We start from the raw sequence: 25,488 nt of genomic DNA, 5'->3' as shown, positions 1-25,488 counted from the left end.
CAAAATTCTTGATTAAGTATATGGCAAAGTTAATGCATTGAGCTGTGGTAGACCAGTGGATATGACCTCTGCCTCCGATTCTGGAGGGTGTGGGTTCGAATCCGGTCCAGGGCATGCACCTCCAACTTTTCAGTTGTGTGCATTTTAAGAAATTAAATATCATGTATCTCAAACGGTGAAGGAAAACATCGTGAGGAAACCTGCATACCAGAGAATTTTCCTAATTCTCTGCGTGTGTGAAGGGCCAGCGTGGTGGAGTATTGGCTTAACCCCTCTCATTCTAAGAGGAGATCGAGCTCAGCAGTGAGCCGAATATGGGTTGATAACGAACGAATGTTAATGCATGGCAACCACCGTGCCTATAATACGGGAATCCCAGGCAAAAGGAACCCCTTAGTATTAGGTAAAACCCCTAGACCCTACGCTTACAATCAGTGAAACTCTTGCCTCACCAACAGTACAGTTTCAAGGTCTAACAATTGCATAAGGCCTGTCAATATAAAACTACGACGAAACTGAACGTCATCATACGTCAGTCCATACTTATTACGGTTTTTCCCCTATTACGTGAAACATACATCCATACTAATATTATAAATGTGAAAGTGTGTGTGTCTATCTGTCCGTCCGTTTGTTTGTTCGTCTTTCACGGCAAAACGGAGCGACGAAATGACGTGATTTTGTGCTGGAGAGTGACATAGGCTACTTTTTGTCTTCTTCTAACCCCCACTTCCTTAAAATGGGGAGTGGAAGTTTGTATGGAAATTGAAAGCAACCATAAATCAATCTAACCATAATCAGTCTTACTCCGAATAAAGCACGGGCGAAGCCGCAGGTAAAAGCTAGTAGGTATACGAATATAGCTCGAATTGTCCTTCCGACAAATTTTATTTGTTATAGACCTAACAAGACCAATAGGCAATAATTAGGTATATACGGGCACGTATGCCATTAAAGAATTCGACTAAAAATAAATCTGAAAATATTTTACAACACTGAACTATTAAAAAGCGAATGAACATAAAGTTTTCGGGAATATTATGTGGAAAGTCGTAAATTCTGCCATACAATAACAATGTCTGTAAAAAATTTTAACGACACCAGAATATCCCACGGGCGGACGATAAGTCCGAAGTGACAACTACATAAAATGTTGTGTGAAATTACCGTAAATCATGTGGAACACGAAATTTTAAAACGTTTTGGGGAACAACCTATGTACATAAATTATTATTACTTACATATTTTTCTCTCAAGTAGGCTTAGTTAGTTAGTCAACACTTTTATATCTTTACAGTCAATTTTAAATACTGTTAGATGTGTTACTAGCGAATGAAAAATGAGGCACTCAAAAGAGGAAATTTATTGTCAACTCAATGTTAGTTGTGGTTGATGACCACAACTAACATAGAGGGAATACGGGGATAATATATAGCCTATAGCCTTCCTCGATAAATGGGCTATCTAACACTGAAAGAATTTTTCAAATCGGACCAGTAGTTCCTGAAATTAGCGCGATCAGCATTATAATATTAGTATAGATATAAAATATCGTTGGTTTAAAACATCTGCTTTCACTGCAATTGACATTTAATAAACATTGTGTAATTTAATAAACCCACAATACAACTAAAAAGACTATTGCTCTTAGCTGCATCATACATTCGTATTACCTACCTACAAGAAGATACTGAAATTTATAAACTATTAGCTATATTTAAAACTGTTCATGTCTAATTAATTTACATGTCGCTGTTATTGAGTCTTCTAATTATAATTAATATGGCACTTTACAAAAATGTAGAGGCTACAAAATACCATATTTTTTGCGGTTTGTAGGTAGGTAAGCTATTAGTTTGAAACATATCAGCATTCGTTCTAGTCAGATTAGCGACAGGCGACTCGATTGCGAGCCGGATAAAGCAAATAATCTTTATTATTAAGTGTATTAGATATAAACTCCTATAACAGCAGAGTTAAAGGAACTAATTTAAAAAAATGGACGAAACATTTAAGTTATTCGAACATTCGCTATGGAACTAATTAACCTCTTTTGACGGTAACGTTTAATTAAATGCCGATTTATGGTCCAGTATGTCGATGGTACAGATAAATAAAAGAACAGCCTCCGTCTTACGCTATCTTTTTTGTGGGGAGGCGGCAAATAGTGTTTCCAGTTGTCTAACTTTGTCGGGACGTCCTGATTTCTGACAAACTCTGACAGGGCAGACATTAAGTACCGGTTCCCAAATAACTATTTTGTACATGATTCGTTTACACTTGTTTCTTTGACATTGGATATTTTATTATATTGTTTCATATGACTTTTAGTTATTGAAAATTTTAGTAGATAACTAACGGCCAGTTTCTTCATCGTAAGCAACAGTCAAAGTAACGTCAAAAAGCAAAAGTGACGGTCTTAATCACGGAAAAATAAAGCTTCTTTCTTCTTCTTTACCACTTACTACTTTTACTGTTACTTTAGCTTTACATGAAGAAACTGGTTGTAATACTAAGCAAAATTATTCATGAAAAACATTGATGGAGATGTTAACTATGATGTAAACTAGGAAACCTAACAAATATCGCAAATTAATCGACGAAAAGTTAGTGTTCCATTGAAAAAGTCTTATCGTTTGAAAAAAAAAACACGTAATTTTTGTATTAACTTATTTGTATTACTCACTTTACTATTAAATTAATGTTTAATAGTAAAAAAGTATAAATAATAGTATATATAATAGTAAAAAACCAGTAAAAAAGGACCAGTCAACACTATCTATCTATGCTAATAGGTTGTTCCAATTGGTTCATTGTGACATTTATGTCATGAATATATTATGACATCAAATCAACCTCAGCGTTCTAATTTTCAAGTCATTCGTCATGAAAAACTACACATTCAAAAATAAGGATAATCGCCGAAAAGTCCAATTCCAATGGTTTTAATTTGATGACACGGGCACTGCATCTAAATTGGCTCAATTCTTCTTTGTCGGGACGCCGGTCCCGTTTTTACGCACGCCGCAGCTGGCAACACTAGCAACACCTGCGCAAGAGCGCGCGCTGTGGTGGGTCCCGATCAAGACGTCAAATCTCAAGGCTGCGCGGCCGCTTTGCCCTGCCCTGCCTTTCGATACACATTACCCAACGCACCATCCAGTGCCGGATTTGAAGTTTCAGACGCCCTGGGCCCCAAAGTACTAGCCGCTTCCTTTTCAGCATCCAGCAAATACCTAACCAACAGACGCCGAGCGGTTTTACCCGTGTAATTCCTGTTCCCGTAAGAATACGGAGACAAAATATAGCCTATAGCACTCGGGGATAGTGTAGCTTCCCAACAGTGAAAGAATTTTTCACATTGATTCAGTAGTTTCAGAGCGTATTTCAATGCAAACAAAAAAGAGCCGTGATAGGTCATAGTCCCAGTGGATATGACCTCTTCCGACTCCGGGTGCATATTAAGAAATTAAATATAACGTGTCTCTAACGCTGAAGGAAAAAAACATCGTAAACCTGCATACCAAAGAATTTTATTAATTCTCTGTGTGTATGTAGTCTGCCAATCCGCATTGGGCCTACGTGGTCGACTATTGGCCTAACCCCTCTCATTCTGAGATGAGACTCGAGCTCAGCAAAGAGCCGACTAAGGGTTGATAACGACGAAAAAAACATTCAAATCTTTCCTCTTCATAATATTAGTATAGATAAACATTTTATTGCCGTCCGTTTAATCAATTGATTATGTAACATTACCCGAGTCTTGATGCTAATTGCACATTAAGACAAAGTGATAAAATTAGAAAATAAATGTAATCGGTGAAATGAAGTTATTTAACATTGCCCACATTATGAATATTATTTAAACGGGTACATACCACGATAAAACGACAAGATTTCTAATGTCGATATTTGGACCCAGTTGCATGGGTCGTGGTCACGACGGGACTGAAGTTGCGAGATGCGAGATGCGACCGGACTGAAGTTGTCGTTTTATCGTGGTATGTACCCGTTTAAATAATATTCATAATGAACAACCACGAAAGAAGTTTAAAATGATTAGTGCCCACATTGTTTGTCATGAACCCCCTTATAACTGGCCCCTACTGGGCCTTAGAGTAAATCCGACACTGGCAGTGGCACCACCATAATCACACCGTTACTACGACATAATCAACACGACCGGTTCCCGATAATACCGGCGTTTCCTTAAAAACCGGCCGGAATAAATCTTTTCGGAAACGTTTTCTGGACTTGATTATATCTTACAGTTGAAATTAAAGAGTTATTCTGTTTTCAAAAGCTCCGATGATTTATACACATCTATGATAAATAATTGGTTATTCATTTAAAATTAAATTCAATATAATAAAGAGGTAAAGTTTGTAGTACAAAGAGTATAAAGAGTATTGTAGTATAAAGAGGTAAAGTTTGTAGTAGGGGTTAAGGTAATCTCTGGATCAACAGAAGCGATTTTGAAAATTTTGCTACCACTAAAAAGCCACGTTCTTTGTGAGAGTCCTAGGCTATATTTTTTCCCGTATTGTCACGGAAATGGGAACGACGAGTGTGAAGTCGCGGGATACGGCTAGTCGATGACAATTTTAATAATAGGTGTGATTGAACTTGATTTTAAACTGGCAGAAGGGACTAGCTAGATTAGGGACTTACTCGTACTATGGCGAAATGAGTATTTTATCGAAAGGATTACGCTAATTGCAGTTCGGTACCTACCTAATACATAAGATAGGTATATATATTTTTTATTGCAATAAATCTTTAGTAGAAATACGAACATCTTAAAAAAGAATTTCATGAAGGATACGCAAATAAATTTAATTTAAGTTATACACAGAGATTACCCAATTGTGTTACAATGTAACATTACAAGTGGAAGTTTAAACTCGAACAGTCCAACTGTTCTTATTATTTGCGTGTTTTTGAAGACAATTTTCCGAGAAATTAACATTTACTGCTTAATTACTTAAAACCGCTGCAAACTTTCAAGATATTGGGTAAGTAACAGTCAACATGTAGGTCTAAATTGACTTTCAAATAGTGAAATTGAGTCTTAATAATATGCATATCTATTTATATATTAGAAGTATCATATTTCTGTGAACGTTACGATATCTTTATACTAGCACATAATTCTAAAACCATTAATGTCATGAGGCAATCGCCTCATCGTAGATTTTTATTGTCATTACTATTTTGTGCCGTCTTGGTGGTCTGCAGATGTCGTATTGAAATGTACTTGAATATTCAATTTATAGACAAATGACGATATCGATGCACCGGTGCAGTTAAAAACAAATTAACCTTTTTCAGTTTTGTCATCACAAAAGATCAGGGCAATGCCCAAAAATGCAATTCCAGCAACTTAAGGCTACATAACAGAAGTCGTTAAAGAATTCACGTTGTACAATTAATACGAATTTATACCTACTTAAATATAATGTCAATTAAATTATAAAATCCCGAAAAAAATACTAGGTTGGAACAGAATCAGAATTATAGGTGTATAATTATAATTCTGTTCTACCCAAAGATTCAACATGTTGGCTATCTAATTTATCTTGTCATTAAATACACATACCTACTTATTATGTAACTTTAGAATCTTGGATAAATAATAGTCTAGATTTCTGAATCTTTTTCAATGCTGCCGCTACTAATGCTAGACTATAAAGACCAAAAAAAAATATTGGTTAAAGAAAATAAGACAAGTTAACTTTTGCAATCCAAGACGAATGCAAAATTGACCTTTCAAAATTACAAACGTCTATTTATTTTGAACGTTCAAATCAATCTTTTTAGTACTTTGCATTTTACATATTTTTTGATATTTATGTTAAAGTGGATGTAAAAGTCAAATTCTCGCGAATACAACGCTCGTAAATAACAAAATGAGAATCCATATAGCTTAGTCTCATAAAAAGTCATTCTCGTAGGTAAATAATTTATTGAGAATCCATATCTCGTGAAAAGTTAAATTGTTGCAGATACAACACTCTTTTTTCTGTCGTTTATATATATAGTCATTAACTATAATACGACTTTTCTATAAGCTTGCGTTTAATCAAAACTTTAAATGAATTAAGATACGTGCCTGTGGTTTCATGTGGCAGTTTTTTATAAAAACGTACCTATGCAATTTCCTTTAAAAGAATTACTAATTTATTGTAACCGAGTGCAACAATTTTATTTTTATTTCTTACATTAATATTATTACAATCACACCTTCTTTTAAAATTGCCTACTGTGTGAATGAAAATCCATATAGCTTAGTCTCGTGAAAAGTCAAATTCTCGCGGATACAACACTCGTAAATAAGATACTGAGAATCCCTAGAGTTTAGTCTCGTGACGAAAGGTCGTCAACCGCGACCCTCAGCAATGATGGCGATGCGTCGTGTCCGACAAATCTGACGTCTAAATTAGATTTTATTGCGTGGCGTCTGTACCAAACCACACCAGCATAAAACGACCTCCCTGCATGCAACAGCATTCATCTAGCACAATTAAATAAAGAGCTTTGAATCGCAGCTCATGACATTTTAGTCGTATCTCTCAATTGAGAGAGACGCTGTAAACAAGTGATGATGAAAAGTTATTGTGGCAAATACGACCTTTGCCACGTCTACACGATTTACAAACATGAATGAGATGCGCTGTTTAAAGAGAACATTTTGATTTGGTCAAGATAATAATGATAAATGGAAACCTGTTGTGTAGATGATACAAAAACGAATAAGTACAAGTGTGGACGATTAGTTTTTGTGTACTTATTTTTTTAAAGATTTCAGCATTTTGAAAATTGCTGTTTTTGAGTTATTTTCTGTTAAACTTTATAGTCTGCAAACTGAACCTGAGTAAAAATCGAGAACAAGTATAAACTGCTATGTTTGTAACTTTAATTTTGAAACCGATGACCTTTTAAAAGAGCAACTGCTGACTCTCTTGCCGCCCTTATCAGTAGGATCTTCGCCATCTTTTGGTAACTCTATACTATCGAACCGGTAGTAGAGTTATTACAAACGACATGTTTTATAACTAAGCTAACTTGAAATTATCAAACTGGATTTGACCTCAATAAATTCAGGGTTTTCTTCTAACACAAGAAGAAATTTAAGACAAGTTATCCTAATAGCCATACAAATCATGCTCACGTGGAATTGTGGCAGAATACTGCATTTTCGCGTTCGACATCAACGCTGATCATTTGCGCAAAAATTAAATGAGCCAGCACTTCTTTCACCAGTCAAGGCAACCGCGGTTAAACAAAAATGATTTGACGATTCAACTCACATTCATTAGCTCCTTCCCCTCTTCAGTGGACGTGAGTGCGATGAGTGCGTGGCCACACTCATTGGGGCACGAGCTGATGGGCTTGGTGAGCACCTCGTTGCACAGATACATATAGTTGTTCAGCGCGGCGCCGCAGCCGGCCCGGTAGGCGCACCGCATGCGGGCCTCCTCGCAGGGCGTGCCGCCTGCGCCGCTTGCCGTCAGACATACTAGTGCCAGTAACCACCACATCACCTGGGGACAAAACCATCATATAAGAATGAGGGGTTAGGCCAATAGTCCACCACGCTGGTCCAATGCGGATTGGCAGACTCCACACACGCAGAGAATTATGAAAACTCTTTGGTATGCAGGTTTCCTCACCGTTTGAGACACGTGATATTTAATTTTAAAATGCACACAAATGAAAAGTTGGAAGTAGGACATGCATACATACATGTCCCGGACAGCCGTGTCACCCGGGGGTTTTGGGCGAGCTCAGAAGCATCGCCTGAAGGGGCCCGAAGGCAGTCACGACTCTCTAAGGGCGTCTCCTCTGAGACTCGGACCTCGGCTTAAAAGGCCGTTCTGGAAGGGTATTTTGGCCTAAGAATATTATTCTAATGGGGATCGTGGGCCACGTCCGAGTTAGTCAGAAGAAGTGGAGGTTAGGCTAATAGTCCAGTTAAATTCTACAGTAAAAAAGGATAAGTTATTAACTAGAACTACTAATTTGGTAACACACTGCGTAGCAATGTCTATAAAACTAAATAACTTAATTGTAAATACTAAATACTAGGTATTTATCATCAAATCAAGGCGCTTTAGGGGTTTATAAATATTAATTTTGTTTTAGAATTTAAACTATCGTGAGTGTTATTCATATTAATTGATTATGAAACACGGCTAAAACTCACGTTCGAAACTAGTCGGGTATACTCCGACGTAATATCACGTGAGTTTTAGCCGTGTTTCATAATCAATTAATTAATTTTGTTACTCGTAGCTCGACGGTATCGTAGGTCTTAAGTATTTCAAAAATTCAATAAAAACTGAATGTGATAAACTGAATGTACAGGTATTAATTTGTTAGAACATCTCATTTAAAATCCGGTTTCGTTCTTTATAAAATCGTCTACAATCTTTATCTTGGAGCAATTAAAGTAAACGACAGTAACTTAATTATTTACATCTTTATGCAATAAACGATAGCCAATTCATACGATAAGATCAGCGACTGGGCTGTGATAAATCTGTATATTTTAATATACTATTAACATCGGGCAGTTGAGCAATATAAGTTAAACTTGTTTAATTCAAGCAGGTTTAGCTTTAGCAGGCATTTATGAAATCATAACCGTATTTTAATGATGCCGATGATGAGGTGATTTTAAACTTATATTACCTACGAAAAAACTATTATTTTTCCACAAGTAATCATTAGTAATAGGTGTTACTAAACAAATGTAATGCTTTTTTTAGTAATAAAAGAAAATTATCAGGAATATCAGGACCAAGATTTCTATGTTATAAAGTATTTTATTTACTTAAGTAAAAGCAATGATATTTTCTAGGTACTAACGGACGCCCATAGACCTCTTTAATCCAGCCCTTACAGTAGCATCGCTGTAAAAATGGATTACCTTCTCCCGTTTTCCCAACATTTTCCTTCACTGCTCTGCTCCTATTGATCGAAGCGTGATGAAAAGTATACTATAACCTGCCCAGGAGTATGAAAAATAATAATTGTACTAAGTTTGGTTAAAATCCGTAAAGTAGTTTTTGTTTTCTATAACGAACATACAGACAGACAGACAAACAAAAATTTTACTGATTGCATTTTTGGCATCAGTATCGATCACTAATCACTAATCACAAATTTTGTACAGAATTGACCTCTCTACAAATTTATTATAAGTATAGAGAGAGACGAATATCTTAGCATTCCATGGATTCACCGTGCGGGTGCCGGGTCCATCGCGTGGTAGAGAGAATAACTCCGAGCAGAGTCCTGAACTTGTGGCTACAGGATGTAGGGTTAAGGAATACCTTGACGATCGATCAACACTCCCCGTTCTCTGCTCGTGTTGTTCTCCCTGTCTAGCCAAATTTGGTAAATCCTATTAGAGCAGCTTTGGATACTCGTTCTAATATAGAACTAGCTGCACTTCGTGAGAGGCCAAGGTCTTTAAACAATTTATAAAGAGATTTTGCTGGTAATCCTCTCGCACCTACTTCTACGGCGCACAGACTAACTACATAGCCATATAAAATATAAATAGTAAATGTATAAGAGAAAGGATAAGTATCTAAGCACCAATATTCTTCCTGCATACAGCTTGCATCTTGCACGCCCGTATTTTGCAGCGGATATGTCAACTTTGTTTAAAATGCTAATATGGGCCAGGTGTGCTTTTTAACCAAGGAACTAAATAATAAATACAATTTGGGGTTTTGTAAAAGCAATTGCAAAAAGGCAGCTGCTTAAAATATTAAATGTGGAACTCACTAAAGGTACTATTGTGTGGAACTTGCGTGTCAAATACGATTCGACACTATTTAGGTAAAATGTAGAACTTGCTTGTCAAATACGATACGACACTATTTAGGTAAAATGTAGAACTTGCTTGTCAAATACGATACGACACTATTTAGGTAAAATGTAGAACTTGCTTGTCAAATACGATACACTATTTAGGTAAAATGTAGAACTTGCTAGTCAAATATGATACGACACTATTTAGGTAAAATGTAGAACTTGCTTGTCAAATACGATACGACACTATTTAGGTAAAATGTAGAACTTGCTTGTCAAATACGATACACTATTTAGGTAAAATGTAGAACTTGCTAGTCAAATATGATACACTATTTAGGTAAGATGTAGAACTTGCTTGTCAAATACGATACACTATTTAGGTAAAATGTAGAATTTGCTTGTCAAATACGATACGACACTATTTAGGTAAAATGTAGAACTTGCTTGTCAAATTCGATACGACAAAAAAAGTAAATTGTGGAACTTGCTTGTCAAATATTATACGACAAGTACCACGTATATAAGTTTTTTTTTATTCTTTATAAGTTAGCCACTGACTACAATCTCACCTGATGGTAAGTTATGATGCAATCTAAGATGGAAGCGGGCTAACTTGTTGGGAGCAGGATGATGTATCCACGACCCTTACCGCTTCTACATCATACCGGAACGCTAAATCGCTAGGCAGTACGTCTTTGGCGGTAGGCTGGTAACTAGCCACGGCCGAAGCCTCCCACCAGCCAGACCTGGACCAATTAACGGCCGTTTTCAATAACCTATCTATCCGCCATTTCGCTTACTAAAGTTTACAAAATCTATCTTTCTGTTCTTATCTGCTTTTCAATAACACACTGACAGATAATTTGACTATTTAAAGATAGTTTGACTGTTACTGATAATCGAAGATAGCTATCTTTCCGTAATATTGGGTAGGTTATTGAAAACGGCCGTAAGAAAACCTCAATCGGCCTAGCCGGGGATAGAACCCAGGACTACCATCTTGTAAATCCACTACGCCTCGGAGGTCGTCAAGAATCAAAAATTCCTGAAGAACCAGTATCTTATTGGAAAAATGCTATAGGTACCTCTACCTCTCAAGTTTTGATCGACATTGGTTCTTTTAGAGATTACCTTCCTATTTGTTTTCAAAGTATTTGTAGATACCAGCAGCGAAGAGTTAATGCAAGCCGATTTCCGTCGGGTTACCTTTAAAAATCCACGCATATTCATTGTTGTACTGTATCTAGACATAATATAAGAAACCGGAGTTAGTATTACGCTTTTCTTTGGGACGGCTCACCTTCATTCCATCCTTCGCCACTGGTAGGTACCTATGCCAGCAGATCTATTTAAAACTATAAAAGTAAAGTAGATAGCATGCTGAAATACGAGTATACACAGATATTTTTGAGGTTACTAACCTAAAGATTACAACGTGGGCAGGTAATTGTACTGTTACGAAATCGCTAATGGCGTATTACTGTAAGAGAATCTAGTTTGAGATTATTTTATTGAACCATGTGTTATTGTCGTAGGTTCTTTGATAAATAGTATTCAAAAAGTCAGTCGATAATTTAAAAATGCTCCCTGTATGTGTACAGGGTGTCCCGTAAATATTACGACATACTTTACAGGGTGATAGCTGACGTCAAGGCCTACTAATATAACGCAATATAATATGTTAGCCGAAATATTACGATATTTAAGTTATATTGATTTTTGGACAAAATACAAAAATCCTTCCTTCAATGCAGTTTTGTCGTACCATGTGCTGAAAAATAATTTAAGCGTTGATTTTATAATTGCTAATTATATTTGATTTTTTGAGTTTTTTTTTCCTACAAAGAGAGTTTTTTCCAAAAAACGGGTCTAATTATTTTTTTATGTTTAACCGCAAATAAGCCATGATATCCCAGTGGATATAACCTCTGCCTCCGATTCAGGAGGGTGTGGGATCGAATCCGGTCCGGGGCATGCGCCTCCAACTTTTCAGTTGTGTACATTTTAAGAAATTAAATACGTGTCTCAAACGGTGAAGGAAAAACATCGTGAGGAAACCTGCATACCAGAGAATTTTCTTAATTCTCTGCGTGTGTGAAGTCTGCCAATCCGCATTGGGCCAGTGTGGCGGACTATTGGCCTAACCCCTGTCATTCTGAGAGGAGACTCGAGCTCAACAATGAGCCGAATAAGGGTTGATAATGATGAAGTAAATAACCTTTCTCGCAGTCGGGTAAAAAGGTTTAAAATAATAAAATGAGTCAAGTAATAACTGTCAATCTCGATGCGCGTCTCGGCAGCTGGCTGGTAAACAAACAGAATCACATCACGTACTCTCCACACTCGCTACTAACTTACACGTTTACCGGAACGGACTAGGGTTGTCTATTACCATCCAAATACCAAGCATCCATTTTTGACGTGACAATGACTTATAATTCGATGGAGCCTGCTGCACACTCGAAAGAAGATGACGTCATGCGTCGTTCCCTAGCTCTAGGGTTGCCAACTTTTTTAAAAAGACTGTGAAGATTATTAAACAGTATTTTAGAAAAACGTACATTTTCTTTTGAAAAATGCAACCATTTCTTATGACGTTGTCACGTTCAACTATCGTCAGTAAACCGACTTTACAGACAACCGATTATTTTTTTAAAGAATATTTTCCATGTCTTTTGAATATGACCAATATTCCCGTTGCTAAAACTAAAACTACTGGATACTGATTTGAAAAATTCTTTCACCAATAGAAAGCTATTACAGACCCTGTAGGCAACTGTCACATCGATGCTATTTTACGATCGCAAACGCTTCGAAAACTTGACAAATGTATGAGAATGACAGATCTTGATCACGTGACCTGTCGATAGCAAATGTCATTCCCATACATTTTTCTAGTTTTCGAAGCGTTTGCGATCGTAGAATGTAAATCGTCCTGCCACTTGGCTTCTATTGTTTCTATTGTATAAACCTACGAGTAGAATTATTTAAGTATAGTAAACCATAAAAAAACTGCATTTCTTTTTATTTCTTTACAATATCACCAGATGGTAAGTGACGATGCAATCTAAGATGGAAACGGGCTAACTTGTTAGGAGGAGGATCAAAATCCACACCCCTTTTGGTTTCTACACGGCTTTGCCTTTGCTTTGCTTTACTTCGGGACATTATCAGTATACTTAGGACAGGTTGTGGTGTTTTTGAGTCAATAAATATAAGAATGCTTCTTTAAAATTGCTTCCGTGTGTGGTAATTCAATGAAACGAATGTAACAAATTAGTAGGTATTGTAGATAGGTATATAACTTTTGTATTTTTTTTGGTTTAGCAAAATTCTCATTAATGTTTGGACAACCCTATCGAGTAAAGATCCACAGGGTCGTCGCTCGTCCAAGTGCACGATGGCAAAAGAAAACAAAGACAAACTTAAGATGTCCACCTCGCCTCCACTCCAAGTGTTACATTACAATAACAATTGATACCTGCCAGGTGAATACGTTGTAGTCTTTATCACCGTGGCATAAGGTTTACAAATGTTAAAATACTCCGTTTTTCTCTACGGTGACTCGAGATAATTTTACCAGTTTTTGTGTTAATTAAATGGCATTATAAATTCAGCAGTTAAGTTAAAACTTTAACGTACGCAACTTGCATCATAATATCACGCTGTAACCCCCATTAGCGCAGTGGGTTTAAGCTCCAGATAATAATTAAAGAAGAGAATTAGGCCAGTGTGACCACTGTGGTGAACCGTTAAAAAACTGATAATCATTATTTTCAGCCTATATAATGGCCTAGACCACAGAGCTCTCATAAACAAAATAACACTTTCAAAAACTTTTGTATTAAGGAGAATGACTAGAAACGACCTAATAGTGTTCTACGAAGACCAAATAAAAATTATGTAATATACAAATTAAAATTGAAAATTTTGAAAATCCTTCGAACATTATGAAAGTAACTAGAATAACGTCTCATTAAAATAGCCTTTCTTTTGTGTTGCATTGGTGTTTAAAAAAGAAAAAGAGCTGATACTCTTACTGACGGACTGATTCCTATCAACAAAACATAGCTAAGAACCACCGCCAGGAACCTCTTCAAATTAAAAAAAAAACCGCATCGAAATCGGTCCATCCGTTTAAGTGCTACGATGACACAGCCAGACACACACACTGTAAGACATATCGACGTCAAACTTATAACAACTCTCGTTGCATCGGGGGTTAAAAATGAACTGAAATGCATATTTTGCAACACAAACTTAAGAGTTTAGTCTCGGTCTACCAAGGTACCTACGACAATTATAGCCGGTTAACCGTTGGACTGAATCTAGAGCGTTTCGAATTACAGTCCGCTCCATAAATGGATCTTGATGTAAAATAATAGGTAATATATTTTATGAAATTAAATATCACGTGTCTCAAACCGGTGAAGGTAAAACATCGTACGAAAATCTGCATCAAATTTTCTTAATGTTGTCATCAATTATTATAAATTATAATATTATTGTATGATTTTTTTTAAAAGAGCAACTGTTGAGTTTCTTGTCGGTTTCTTCTCAGCAGAATCTGCCTTCCGAACCGGTGGTAGCACGTATCAAAAGTGCTTGTAAACTGAGCCTACTTGAAATAAATTAATTTTGAATTTTTTGAATTTTTTTGAATTTAAATCTCTACGTGTGTGAAGTATGGCAATCCGCGTGGTGGACTAACCCCTACTCGACGAAGACTCATGCTCAACAGTAAGCCGAATATGGATTGGTAATGATGGTGATATTTTTCATAGCACCCAGTAAGCACAATAGGGTATTCGTTACAATATATTTAGTTAGGTACATCTAGGAGTGTAGGTAAATAACTAGTTCCCTTTTCCGCAGGCATACGGGGGATAAGATATAGCCTATGTTTTTTTTTATAACAGCTGTCAGTGAAAGTCCCATCATAATTGGTCCAGTTTCAGAGAATTACTAGGAGAAACGGACAAAAATAAAAAAAAATCCTTTTAGAAATTACATATATACGAGTACATTATACGTGTATATAATTATTAAATATTGCATTTAGTGAATGGCTGTCAATTTTAAATTCCAAACACGCTCTTTAATTTTTTTTTAAATATACCTAACCATAGAAATGTTAGTAACAAGGTAAGATATAACCGTAGCTGATGCGTTGATTTCTATTTATTTAGTTTATTAATAATCGTGACTTGCATCTTGTGTCATCTCGTAGCTTGTAACTTCGGAGAAGCGATCTTCGTGAGGCACGAAAGGAACGTAGAGATTAAAGTGGTGGAAACTATTCGGTCCTTAGCTTGGGCATTATGGGCACGAAATTACTTTTAAAAATATTTTTTTTATACTCTACAAGTTAGCCCTTGACTACAATTTCACCTGATGTTAAGTGAGGATGCAATCTAAGATGGAAGCGGGCTAACTTGTTAGGAGGAGGATGGAAATCCACAGTCTTTTCGGTTTCTACAACGACATTGTACCGGAACGCTAAATCGCTTGGCGGCACGTTTTTGTCGGTAGGGTGGTAACTAGCCACAGCCGAAGCCTCCCACCAGCCAGACCTGGACCAATTAAGAAAACTTCAATCGGCCCAGACTATATCATCATTAATTTTATTAAAAACAACAAATTCAATAGACTGCATCATCATTTACCATCATGTGAGATTCCAGTCAAGGGCAAACTTGTAAAGAATATAAAAAAAAATATGTAGATATAGCTAAAATTGGTATCTATATCTAAAATAAGATCTGAGAAACGTAGCTACGACATTTCCATTTGAACATTCTCAAACGGACGGTTAGCGTGTAGGTGTGAAAAGCACTAATAATAATTGCTGCGCTCAGTCAATAAACAGTATGTCCCTCTCTCCAATGCTAACCATTTGGGGAATCAATTGTCGGAGATTCCACGGTCTCAGTTGGCATTAGAAAACTTCGTAACTTTCGTAATCATCATCATTAACATCCCATATTCCATATTCAGCTCACTGTTGAACACGAGTCTCCTCTCAGAATGAGAAGGGTTACGCTAATAGTCCACCACGCTGGCCCAATTTGGATTGGCAGACTTCACACACGTAGAGAGTCAGAAAAAATCTCTGGTAGGTATGCAGATTTCCTCGCGATGTTTTTCCTTCATCGTTTAAGACACGTGACGTTTAATTGATTAAAATAGGTTCACAACTGAAAATTTGTTGGTAATTATGGTACTAATTATTGATTATTATATTAATTTAAGTAATTGTTGTTAGTGTTCAATTTTGAAATACAAATTATGAAAAAAATTTGTACATGCGGATGTCGACGGCTTTACAACGCTGTTTGTAAAGACTCATTCTGGATCATCTTTATTCTGTGCCAACACAGCATACCTATGCATAGCGTAGTGATAAACAGTAAGTCAAACACACGTATTCCCGGCGCATCATTACTTGCGTGTCGTTAAGCGACAACTGATTGTGCAAACACAACAATGTCAGGTAGACTGTGGTCGAGTACAGGGAATTCCAAGATATGTTTAATATTTTTAAAATGAATATTTGCCATATCTTTTAAATATGACCAATGATTATTCAATACATGCAATAACTTACTGCACACTATTTAAATAGTTAAAATTTTTTTGACAAAGAAGTGTAATTGAGAAGTTTTATCTATACTCCTACTTTAGATCTATACCTAATACATACTAGTTATTACCTTCAGCAGGCTAATTCGCTATCATTGACTTTTGCTAGTTGACTTCAACAAAAATGAGATTCTATATGTAAAAAATGTCATCCGGTGCTTACCGGATATCACACAGTAGTTTTAACATTTTGTCAATTGATGTTTATTTTAATTGGGTTTAAAAATATTTATTATTTCACAAAGAAAACACTTATTCACTTATGAGAAACACACAGGCTAATACAATACATTTCAGTTTGAGCGTACAACAACAGTAAAAATAATAATAATAATAGTGCTAACAAATAAACAATAAGAATTATAACCTGTAATACACAATACACAATATTTCAATATCCATTTAAAAGGTTGATAATAAAGACCTAAATAATGAACAGGCCAGCTGTATTCCAATTCTCTTTAAATAATTTGCAAAAAGAAAGCGCTGCATACAAAACTCTGAATCAATTTATTTATTTTAGTCGGATCGAAATACAGAAATAAAAACCGATAGGCAACATGGATGCATAGCATCGCCGAACATAAAAAGTGACCATCAATTTACGATGTAACACTGAGCAATAAATTGCTCGCTTTATGTTTAGAAAGTGGAAATCGAAATAGAACACTTTTTTCTTGTTACTGATAATAAAATGTGATACAGTATCTGATTATTCGTTACCAAGGTAACTGAATGCAATCTACCAGTGCTTGTTTCATGGACTTAATGTTAAAAAATCCTTGGTTTGTTCCAACGACATACATTGTACCTACGGTACATAGACTAAATTCTGTCTGTCACTGTCATTCGCACGGCTCACGGAACTGACAGAAAATAATGTCAAAACCTGTCAAATAGTTGCTCCCCGCTTAGGGAACAACTTTTATGCGCCGTTTTCACGTAACGTAAAAGCATATACAATATAATGTCGTCGGTTTGTTCAGACTAGTAAGCTCAACCTCAGAACGAAACTTACTGACTGACAGAAGGTTCTTGCTTTTTTACTTTTAACACTTAAGACTATGTAATTGACAATGGCGAGATTGCATGTATCTTGGGACCTGCTGATAGAGACAGCGTGCATAATGGAAACTTATGAGTTGTTAAAGAACATTAATTAAGAAAAAAGCAAATGGTAAGTAGGTTTAAAAACTAAAAGAAGAGAGAGCAGTTCAATAATGAATGAAGATTTATGAATTCTTTAAAATTAATATGACAATTTTGTAAAATTTTTGACCTTGACTTATTTTATTGGCTATAGTTTTTCATTCGTCATCAGGTGGGCCTGGCCTGGTCTATAAATTTAGCTAAAAATACCTACAAGATAATACCAAGATGGCTCCGATTTGAGAAACCAGGTAAGTAAACATACTATCACACAATGTACCTAATGAATTAACATCTTGCCTTGGGCACAGAGCAAACTCTATTTAATGCGAGGCCTTGCTTTTGTTTCCCCAGCGATTACTTGTTCTACGTACACATACTACGTATATTACAAACAATATGATTGTTTGGCAAACATTGAATTCATGTGCTAGTATACTTACATTCATCTGACGGCCTCCGTGGCGCAGTGGTATGCGCGGTGGATTCGGTTCAGTAGTCAAGGCGTGAAAGAGTAACAAACATTCATATCATCAAAATCATCAGTTTTCGTAAGTATCGAAAGTAGTCCAGAGTAAAATCTATTTCCATTCCAAATTTCAGCCAAATCGCTTCAGTAGTAGCGGCGTTATAGAGTAACAAACATCCAAACATCCATACAAACTTTATCGTTTATAATATTAGTAGGATTAAGCTAGATTTGAACTCATTAACGTTGCATTGCATTGAGAATAACAAAGATACGATAATATTTTGAGACGGTGCCGATATAAGCACTTAATTCATCTACAATGCAGTATAGATTAAAAATATGTGATAAACGAAGTATGTAACATCGCAATCTACTTTGTACCGCCGGCGATAAGGCGACCTAAATGAATTAAGTCGAATCACGTTCAGATAATGAACAACACTGCTAAAATGATAATGAATCAACACCAAGCCGCTGATTGCGTAAATATTCCATTGATTAAATCTATATCTCTATTTATCTATACTAATATTGTATAGAGGGAAAGTTTGTGAGGTTTGTTTGTCAACTATTTTACTAACAGCCAGTTTCTTTATGTAAAGCTAAAGTAACAGTAAAAGTAGTAAGTAGTAAAGAAGACTTTATTTTTCAGTGAATAAGACCGTCACTTTTGATTTATGACGTTACTTTGACTGTTACTTGCGATGAAGAAACTGGCCGTAATAGAAAGTCACGTAATTATTAAGTGTCATACTCATAAACTATATTTTATGCCCGTATTCCCATGGGGTCATCAGGAAAAGAACCCAAGCTAAAGATGCTGCTCGACATGTTCTCCGCCTTAAATGGAAATGGGCAGGCCACATACAAAGAACATCAGACGATAGATGGTCCCAAATTGTTACAAACTGGTACCCACGAGACTCAAAACGCAAACGGGGTAGACCATTAAGAAGGTGGAGTGACGATATAGTCAGGGTTGCAGGTAAAACATGGCAACGAACAGCCAGAGACAGAATACAATGGCTACAATTGGAGGAGGCTTTCACTGCTTTATGCAGTCCTTACAAAAAAGAATAATGAAATAAAAAATTAACATTACTAACATAATATATAAAAATTAGATAATATCAACTAACCTACTAACAATCTATAAAACTTGTAAACCTTAATAATAATTTTCAAAAAAAATGTCTGTAATTGTAAGGAAATAAAGCTATTTTTATTTTTATTTTTTTATTTTTATTCCCATGGGCATTAGAGCCGTGATGGCCCAGTGGATATGACCTCTGCCTCCGATTCCGGAGAATGTGGGTTCGAATCCGGTCCGGGGCATGCACTTCCAACTTTTGAGTTATGTGCATTTTAAAAAATTAAATATCATGTGTCTCAAACGGTAAACCTACATAGGTACCTGTCATCGCGAGGAAACCTACATATCTGAGAATTTTCTTAAATCTCTACGTGTGTGAAGTCTGCAAATCCGCATTTGGCCAGCGTGATGGACTATTTGGCCTAACCCCTCTCATTCTGAGAGGAGACTCGAGCTCAGCAGTGAGCCAAATATGGGTTGATAATGATGATGATAATTCGCACGAGAACGGAAATTAAGCAGATGCACTAATACTATTATTATATTATTATTAGCATTTTGTGCTGTAATTAAATTTAAAAACTTAAAATTAACTTTAAAACTGATTTCAGACAGCTTAGTTCGCGTAATTTCTATAAAATGGGCCAAAAATAAAGTTATGTTTTGATTTATAGAGTTCTTTATTTCTTACTTAATAAATATATTAATATCACATACGAGCACTACACCAATCACTATACTGCTATGTAAACAACATTTTATAAAATATATACCTATTTATCTATTTTTTTTGTATTATTTCAAAACTCTATAGTTTGGCAAGTGTGATCTACAAAACATTGACCTAAAGATATCGAAAGTTATAGTGTACACACAACACATTGTAATTACACTAGAGCGAGCACTTAAGATACGCTATCAATGTTGACATTAGTTACTACTCGTGTAGATCAAGTAGGTATATTACACATAGCATTAGAATTAGAATATGACATGTATCTCTTTGCGATACTTAACAAAACTTAAATTTTTTTCACCTCGAGTCTATAGCGTCTTACAGTCGTCATGTTGGGTTTTTTTAGGGTTGTATGTACGTACTTAGTACAAAAACGGAACCCTTATAATCCGCCTCGCGCACATTTCAAAGTCTGTCTGTTTTCTCCGATTGTACTGGACCAATCCAGTTGAAATTTGGTACACATATAAATTTTAGTGACCCGAATACATTGTGATAAGGTAAAATTTGAATATGGGGGGCAATTATGGGGGTAAGATGGAAAGTTGAAAAAAAAACTTTTACTAACTTCATTGTGTGATACATCAAATGAAAGATTAGATTGATAAGAGGATTTTCAAAATATTTTTTTAGGTATTAAAAAAAATCTTTTAAGTTATTTTAATATCAACTATCTAAGAACACTTGTGTTATTAAAACAAAAGTAACGATATCTTAATTACGCGAATCCGTTCAGCGGTTTGGAAGATATGAGGTAATAAAAAATATTACATACATACATACTTACATACAAGATACGCACGAAAAACATAACCCTTCTCGCAGTCGGGTAAAAATTGGAAGCGTGAAGATTTCTGCAGTGAGTATAAGTATAATATTACATGGAACGGTTAATGTAACCTGTTGTAACAGTTATAATGAGGTTATCGCTGTGTTTACTTGCTTTCTGCACAGAGTAGCCTCATACAACCTGAATATCCTGTGTTATTAATTTGTATTTTATAAAAAAAACATATACAGCCGAACGTAGAACCTCTTCCTTTTTGGAAGGCGGTTTAAAGTACCGGACTTATTTCCTTTCGAGTCACTCTATTTAATGATCAAAACCGCATTAAAATCCGTTGCGTATTTTAAGACGGTGACGGAGACGGGGCGGGCAGTGTTTTTGTCCATAACTGTCCGTCTATGCCGAAAATTAAAACAATTTTAAAGTGTATTGTGAAGGTTAAAATTAACTAAGTTATTTATATTGTAGTTATCGAGGTTCTAGACTACTAGTTGAAAATTGTTCATATTGATTTCTTTAGTAAAAAACATACATACAGCCGAACGTAGAACCTCCTCCTTGTTGAAAGTCGGTTAAAAATAAGGTGGAGATAGCAACAAAATATATATTTAAAAATTAATTTAATAGCTGAATTAGACAATTCGATGAAACAATACCACTCCATCATTGCAGCATAGTTTTAAGTATAGGTACCTATACTTTGTTCTTTGAAACAATTAAATATTATTATAATTGACTGCAATACACTCTGTAGGTACTTTAATTCAGAAGGCGTACTTAAAATAACTCGGCCTGCTATCTGTGGCAGCAATTCCAAGTAAATATTAATAGGTGGAACGGAACGGTATACCGGAATGTCACTAGCTTTGATTCAAGGAACCGTTGCAAGCGAACTGACTACGGAACGTCATATGCAACTGACATCAACTACAAGATACTCAGACTAAATACATAAGGACTAGTATCGCACCCAAATTCACAAACAAAATTTTCTACCATTTTCTAAGGAAAACGAGCTTAGATTTCATACATATCTTATACTAAACTAGCAGTTTTTGTTAGTTTTTTACACCATTTAACTACACAAAAAGGTATTTTTACGGAGGTTTTTAACCGACGGACACGAATGTAAACTATGAAACATCGATTCTATAGAGACAGTGTTTATAATCGCATAAGATCGTTGATCATATACCTTGACAGAAAAATAATGTCTTGCGAGGCAGGTCTTTATCTAATTAGTCTGAGACAAGATACGAGTGAAAAGTCGAAGGATCGAACTTTATATTGAGTTTTGACTATTTTTCAAAGGGGTTCATCTTATGTAATATTATAGAAAATGGAGAAATTATGTACGTTTCGTGGCATACATCTTAATATATAAATGCGAAAGGTCATCACGAAATCTCGACGTACAAAAATGAAATTCGGCAGGGATGTAATGTCTAGTAGTAGCCAAGAACGGACATTACAGCTGGGCTGGATAAAGGAGATCTGAGGGCGGACGAATACGCGGGCGTCCGCTAGTATTACATATTTACACGTCGAATAGACGAATAACAGAACGCTCCTTGGTCAATCGGATAAAAATGTGTATACGTGATATATACAAAGAAAATTATTCTTAGTACACTGACCTTTAATAATAGAGGTCAGTGTATCAGCAGATGTCAGATGAAACGAAAATAGTTTTATATAAACCAAGTCTGATACCATTTGTAAAGAGAATTCCAAGCAAGTTACTATAGTCTACTATGAGTATATCGGAAGCAATAGCTCATATCATCTTTATCAACCCATATTCAGCTCACTGCTGAGCTCGAGTCTCCTCTCAGAATGAGAGGGGTTAGGCCAAATAGTCCACCACGCTGGAACAATGCGGATTGGCAGACTTCACACACGCAGAGAATTGAGAAAATTCTCTGGTACCTATGCAGGTTTCCTCACGATGTTTTCCTTCACCGTTTGAAACACGTGTTATTTAATTACTTTAAATGCACACAACTGAAAAGGTTGGAGGTGCATGCCCCGGACCGGATTCAAACCCACACCCTCCGGAATCGGAGGCAGAGGTCATATCCACTGGGCTATCACGGCTTCACTAGCTCAGCTATAACTAGCTCTAATTCTAGGAACATTTATGGGAACAGGACACCATTTTATCAAGTGCAAGGCTCGTAAACTTCTCTGTTTACATGTGAACTTTTTTCACGGCTACCTACTGAGAATATCATATTCATACTAGGCTACTAGCTGACTGGGCTGCCCCTGTAGCTAAGTGGCACGTCGATTCTCTTTCTACGATCGCAAACGTTTCGAAAACTAGAAAAATGTATGGGAATGACAGATCTAGATCACGTGACAAGTCGATAGCAAATGTCATTCCCATACATTTTTCTAGTTTCCGAAGCGTTAGCGATCGTAGAAAGAGAATCGACGTGCAACTTGGCTACAGGGGTAGGTAGGTACGTTGTCTTGTCTTGTATCGCGGTTGCTCTGCTAAAATAAAAAGCATTTAGTTCTCAATAATCAAATTATTAAAGGATAATATTACATTTTTTTCTTTCAGAGTCGGAATCATCAATTACCTAATTGACTTTTACACTCTTTTTCAATTTTGTCTCTAATTGCATTATTTATTTATGTATATATAGTTTTTTCCTGAACACACAACTCGACATTGTAGACAATGTTTAGGTATTATTAACTGACTTCCAAAAAGGAGGAGGTTCTACGTTCGGCTGTATGTATATTTTTTTTTATGTATGTCCAGCGATATTTTTTGTTTAAATAACGTTAATTGTTGACCACAACTAACATTGACATGTGGAAATTTTCTCTTTTGAACGCCTAATTTTTCATGATCTAACATAATTTTTTCACATCTAACAGTATATATAGTTTTATTTATATCATCAGTATTTAACATCTTTAGTTACGGGTATGTAAAATAAGTTAGCCGATTAACAGAAGTCAGACCTACCCAACATGCACATAAAATGTATATAAAAAAAAATTTAAGGAAAGTACAAAAAAAACCCTCAATTTCTTCTTCGCTTTGAAAGAGTGCGATTTTAAAAAGGGGTGCCTAAAAGCTCTTCAGTCAGATTCGACAATAGCTACGACATTTTAAACAAAAGATGCGGGCTTCTACAATAGATAAGGATTTCTCAAGTTTCTTATATTTCACGTTCAAGTAGATATGCTTTCCCATGACTACGACATTTCAAATTACAGTAGGTAATAATTACTTAGCTCTATGTGTTAAGGTATGCATTTTTATATTTTGCTTAGTATCAATCAGAATCAGATTTTCCTAACCGAACAGTTTTAATAATAGTAAATTCAGGTATTCAGTCCCGCGGAACCATGGTTTTTTTCGGGATAAAAGGTAGCCTGTTACTCAATAACTTCCACTATTTTTCAGTTAAATTAGCATTAAAATCAGCCATTATTAAAATTAGCCCGAAAAAACAGACAGACGAACATTTAAAAAGTTTTTGTGTTTGCGGTTCAGGATATATCGTGTGAATAACTTGGTAATAAACAGTTATTTTGGAATCAGAACTTCAATAATTTTATTAGGCAGTAAGCAAAGAGAAAGATAACTTTTTGTGCCTAATTGAGACGTTATATTCTGCAGTTCATGATGACATTAATTTATTGAACCTATCCCAAATTTATGGCAACTGTGAAAAAAAAACTGTTAAAATTAACACAAAGGGACCGCAGGTAGAATTTCCAAAAAGGTCTAATAGTTGTAATAATATAATAGAATTAATGTGCATTATAGTTATTTGTGTTTACCTACTATTAACATTTAAACTATGATTGATCTTATAATTTATTTACGTGGGTATACGAAAATTACTAAAATGATTTAAACTTTTGTTCAATAAATCTCTAATCTAATAAAACCCAACGTTTCTAAGCTTCAAGATATAAAAACTCCCAAAAGCTTAGCTAGAGACGCTAAGCTAATTTGGATAAAATTTGGCATAGGGATAAATTGGATCTCGGAGTAGAACCTCGGCTACTTTATATCCCGGTATTAAATTATTAAAAACTGATTTAAGGAGAACCGAGTTGTGGGCGTCCACTAGTTTAAAATAAAGGAAAAAAAAAGTTATACACATGCTGGAAATATATTTTGATCAAGCAGTAGACCCTCAAAACATGACACGGTCATCCCGACCCAATCGTAAATCAAAGCAAAGGTTTCACCCCAATTTGTCACACGTGGGATGCAGCTGTTGGAACTCTGAAATGCAGATTGTGTTTTTCTTATTATTTTATTTATAGATATTATCTATCTACCTAAAATATAGGTATAAAGGCCAAAAAAAAAATTACAATTTATTTTCATTAATTTTAGAACAAGTTAATTTAAAATACTGTTAGGTGTTAAATGACTAGTGATGTATACCCTCATTTTTAATTTGTTTGTTGGTAAACAGTACTCATCAAGAAAGTATGTAGTATTGGTATGTCTTGCAACGTCAACGGCTAGCCGCAAATCCTAATCTAAATATTACCTAGAGTTTTAATAAATAATAATCTAAATCCATTATTATTTAAACAAAAATTGTGTTGTAATATAAACTGAACCGCCAGAACCGACGCGTGACTGAAATCAAAACAGGATACAAAATTTAGTTATCGCAATTAATTTTGGTAACACGCTCGATAAAGCTGACCATAATACGCAAGAATGAAAATAACATTTAGAATTATGACACCTCGTAAAACTTTATTTATATCAGAGGGAATAAAAATTCGAT

The 25,488-nt window shown here is 35.5% G+C and overlaps 1 protein-coding gene across 1 annotated transcript in view; it reads right to left on the bottom strand.

The window, feature by feature from the left end:
* LOC112057967 (growth arrest-specific protein 1) overlaps nucleotides 1–25,488 on the bottom strand; it is a 38,737-nt gene that overhangs the window by 8,548 nt on the left and 4,701 nt on the right. The window contains exon 2 of the mRNA XM_024098582.2: nucleotides 7,311–7,544. Within this exon, the coding sequence (XP_023954350.2) occupies nucleotides 7,311–7,541 (231 nt within the window). The 5' untranslated portion in view covers nucleotides 7,542–7,544. The remainder of the gene's footprint in view (nucleotides 1–7,310; nucleotides 7,545–25,488) is intronic.

Source organism: Bicyclus anynana, chromosome 20 (genome assembly GCF_947172395.1).
Source record: "Bicyclus anynana chromosome 20, ilBicAnyn1.1, whole genome shotgun sequence".
NCBI lineage: Eukaryota > Metazoa > Arthropoda > Insecta > Lepidoptera > Nymphalidae > Bicyclus > Bicyclus anynana.
Note: the sequence above shows the minus strand (reverse complement) of the source record. Positions and strands in the feature narration are given on the sequence as shown.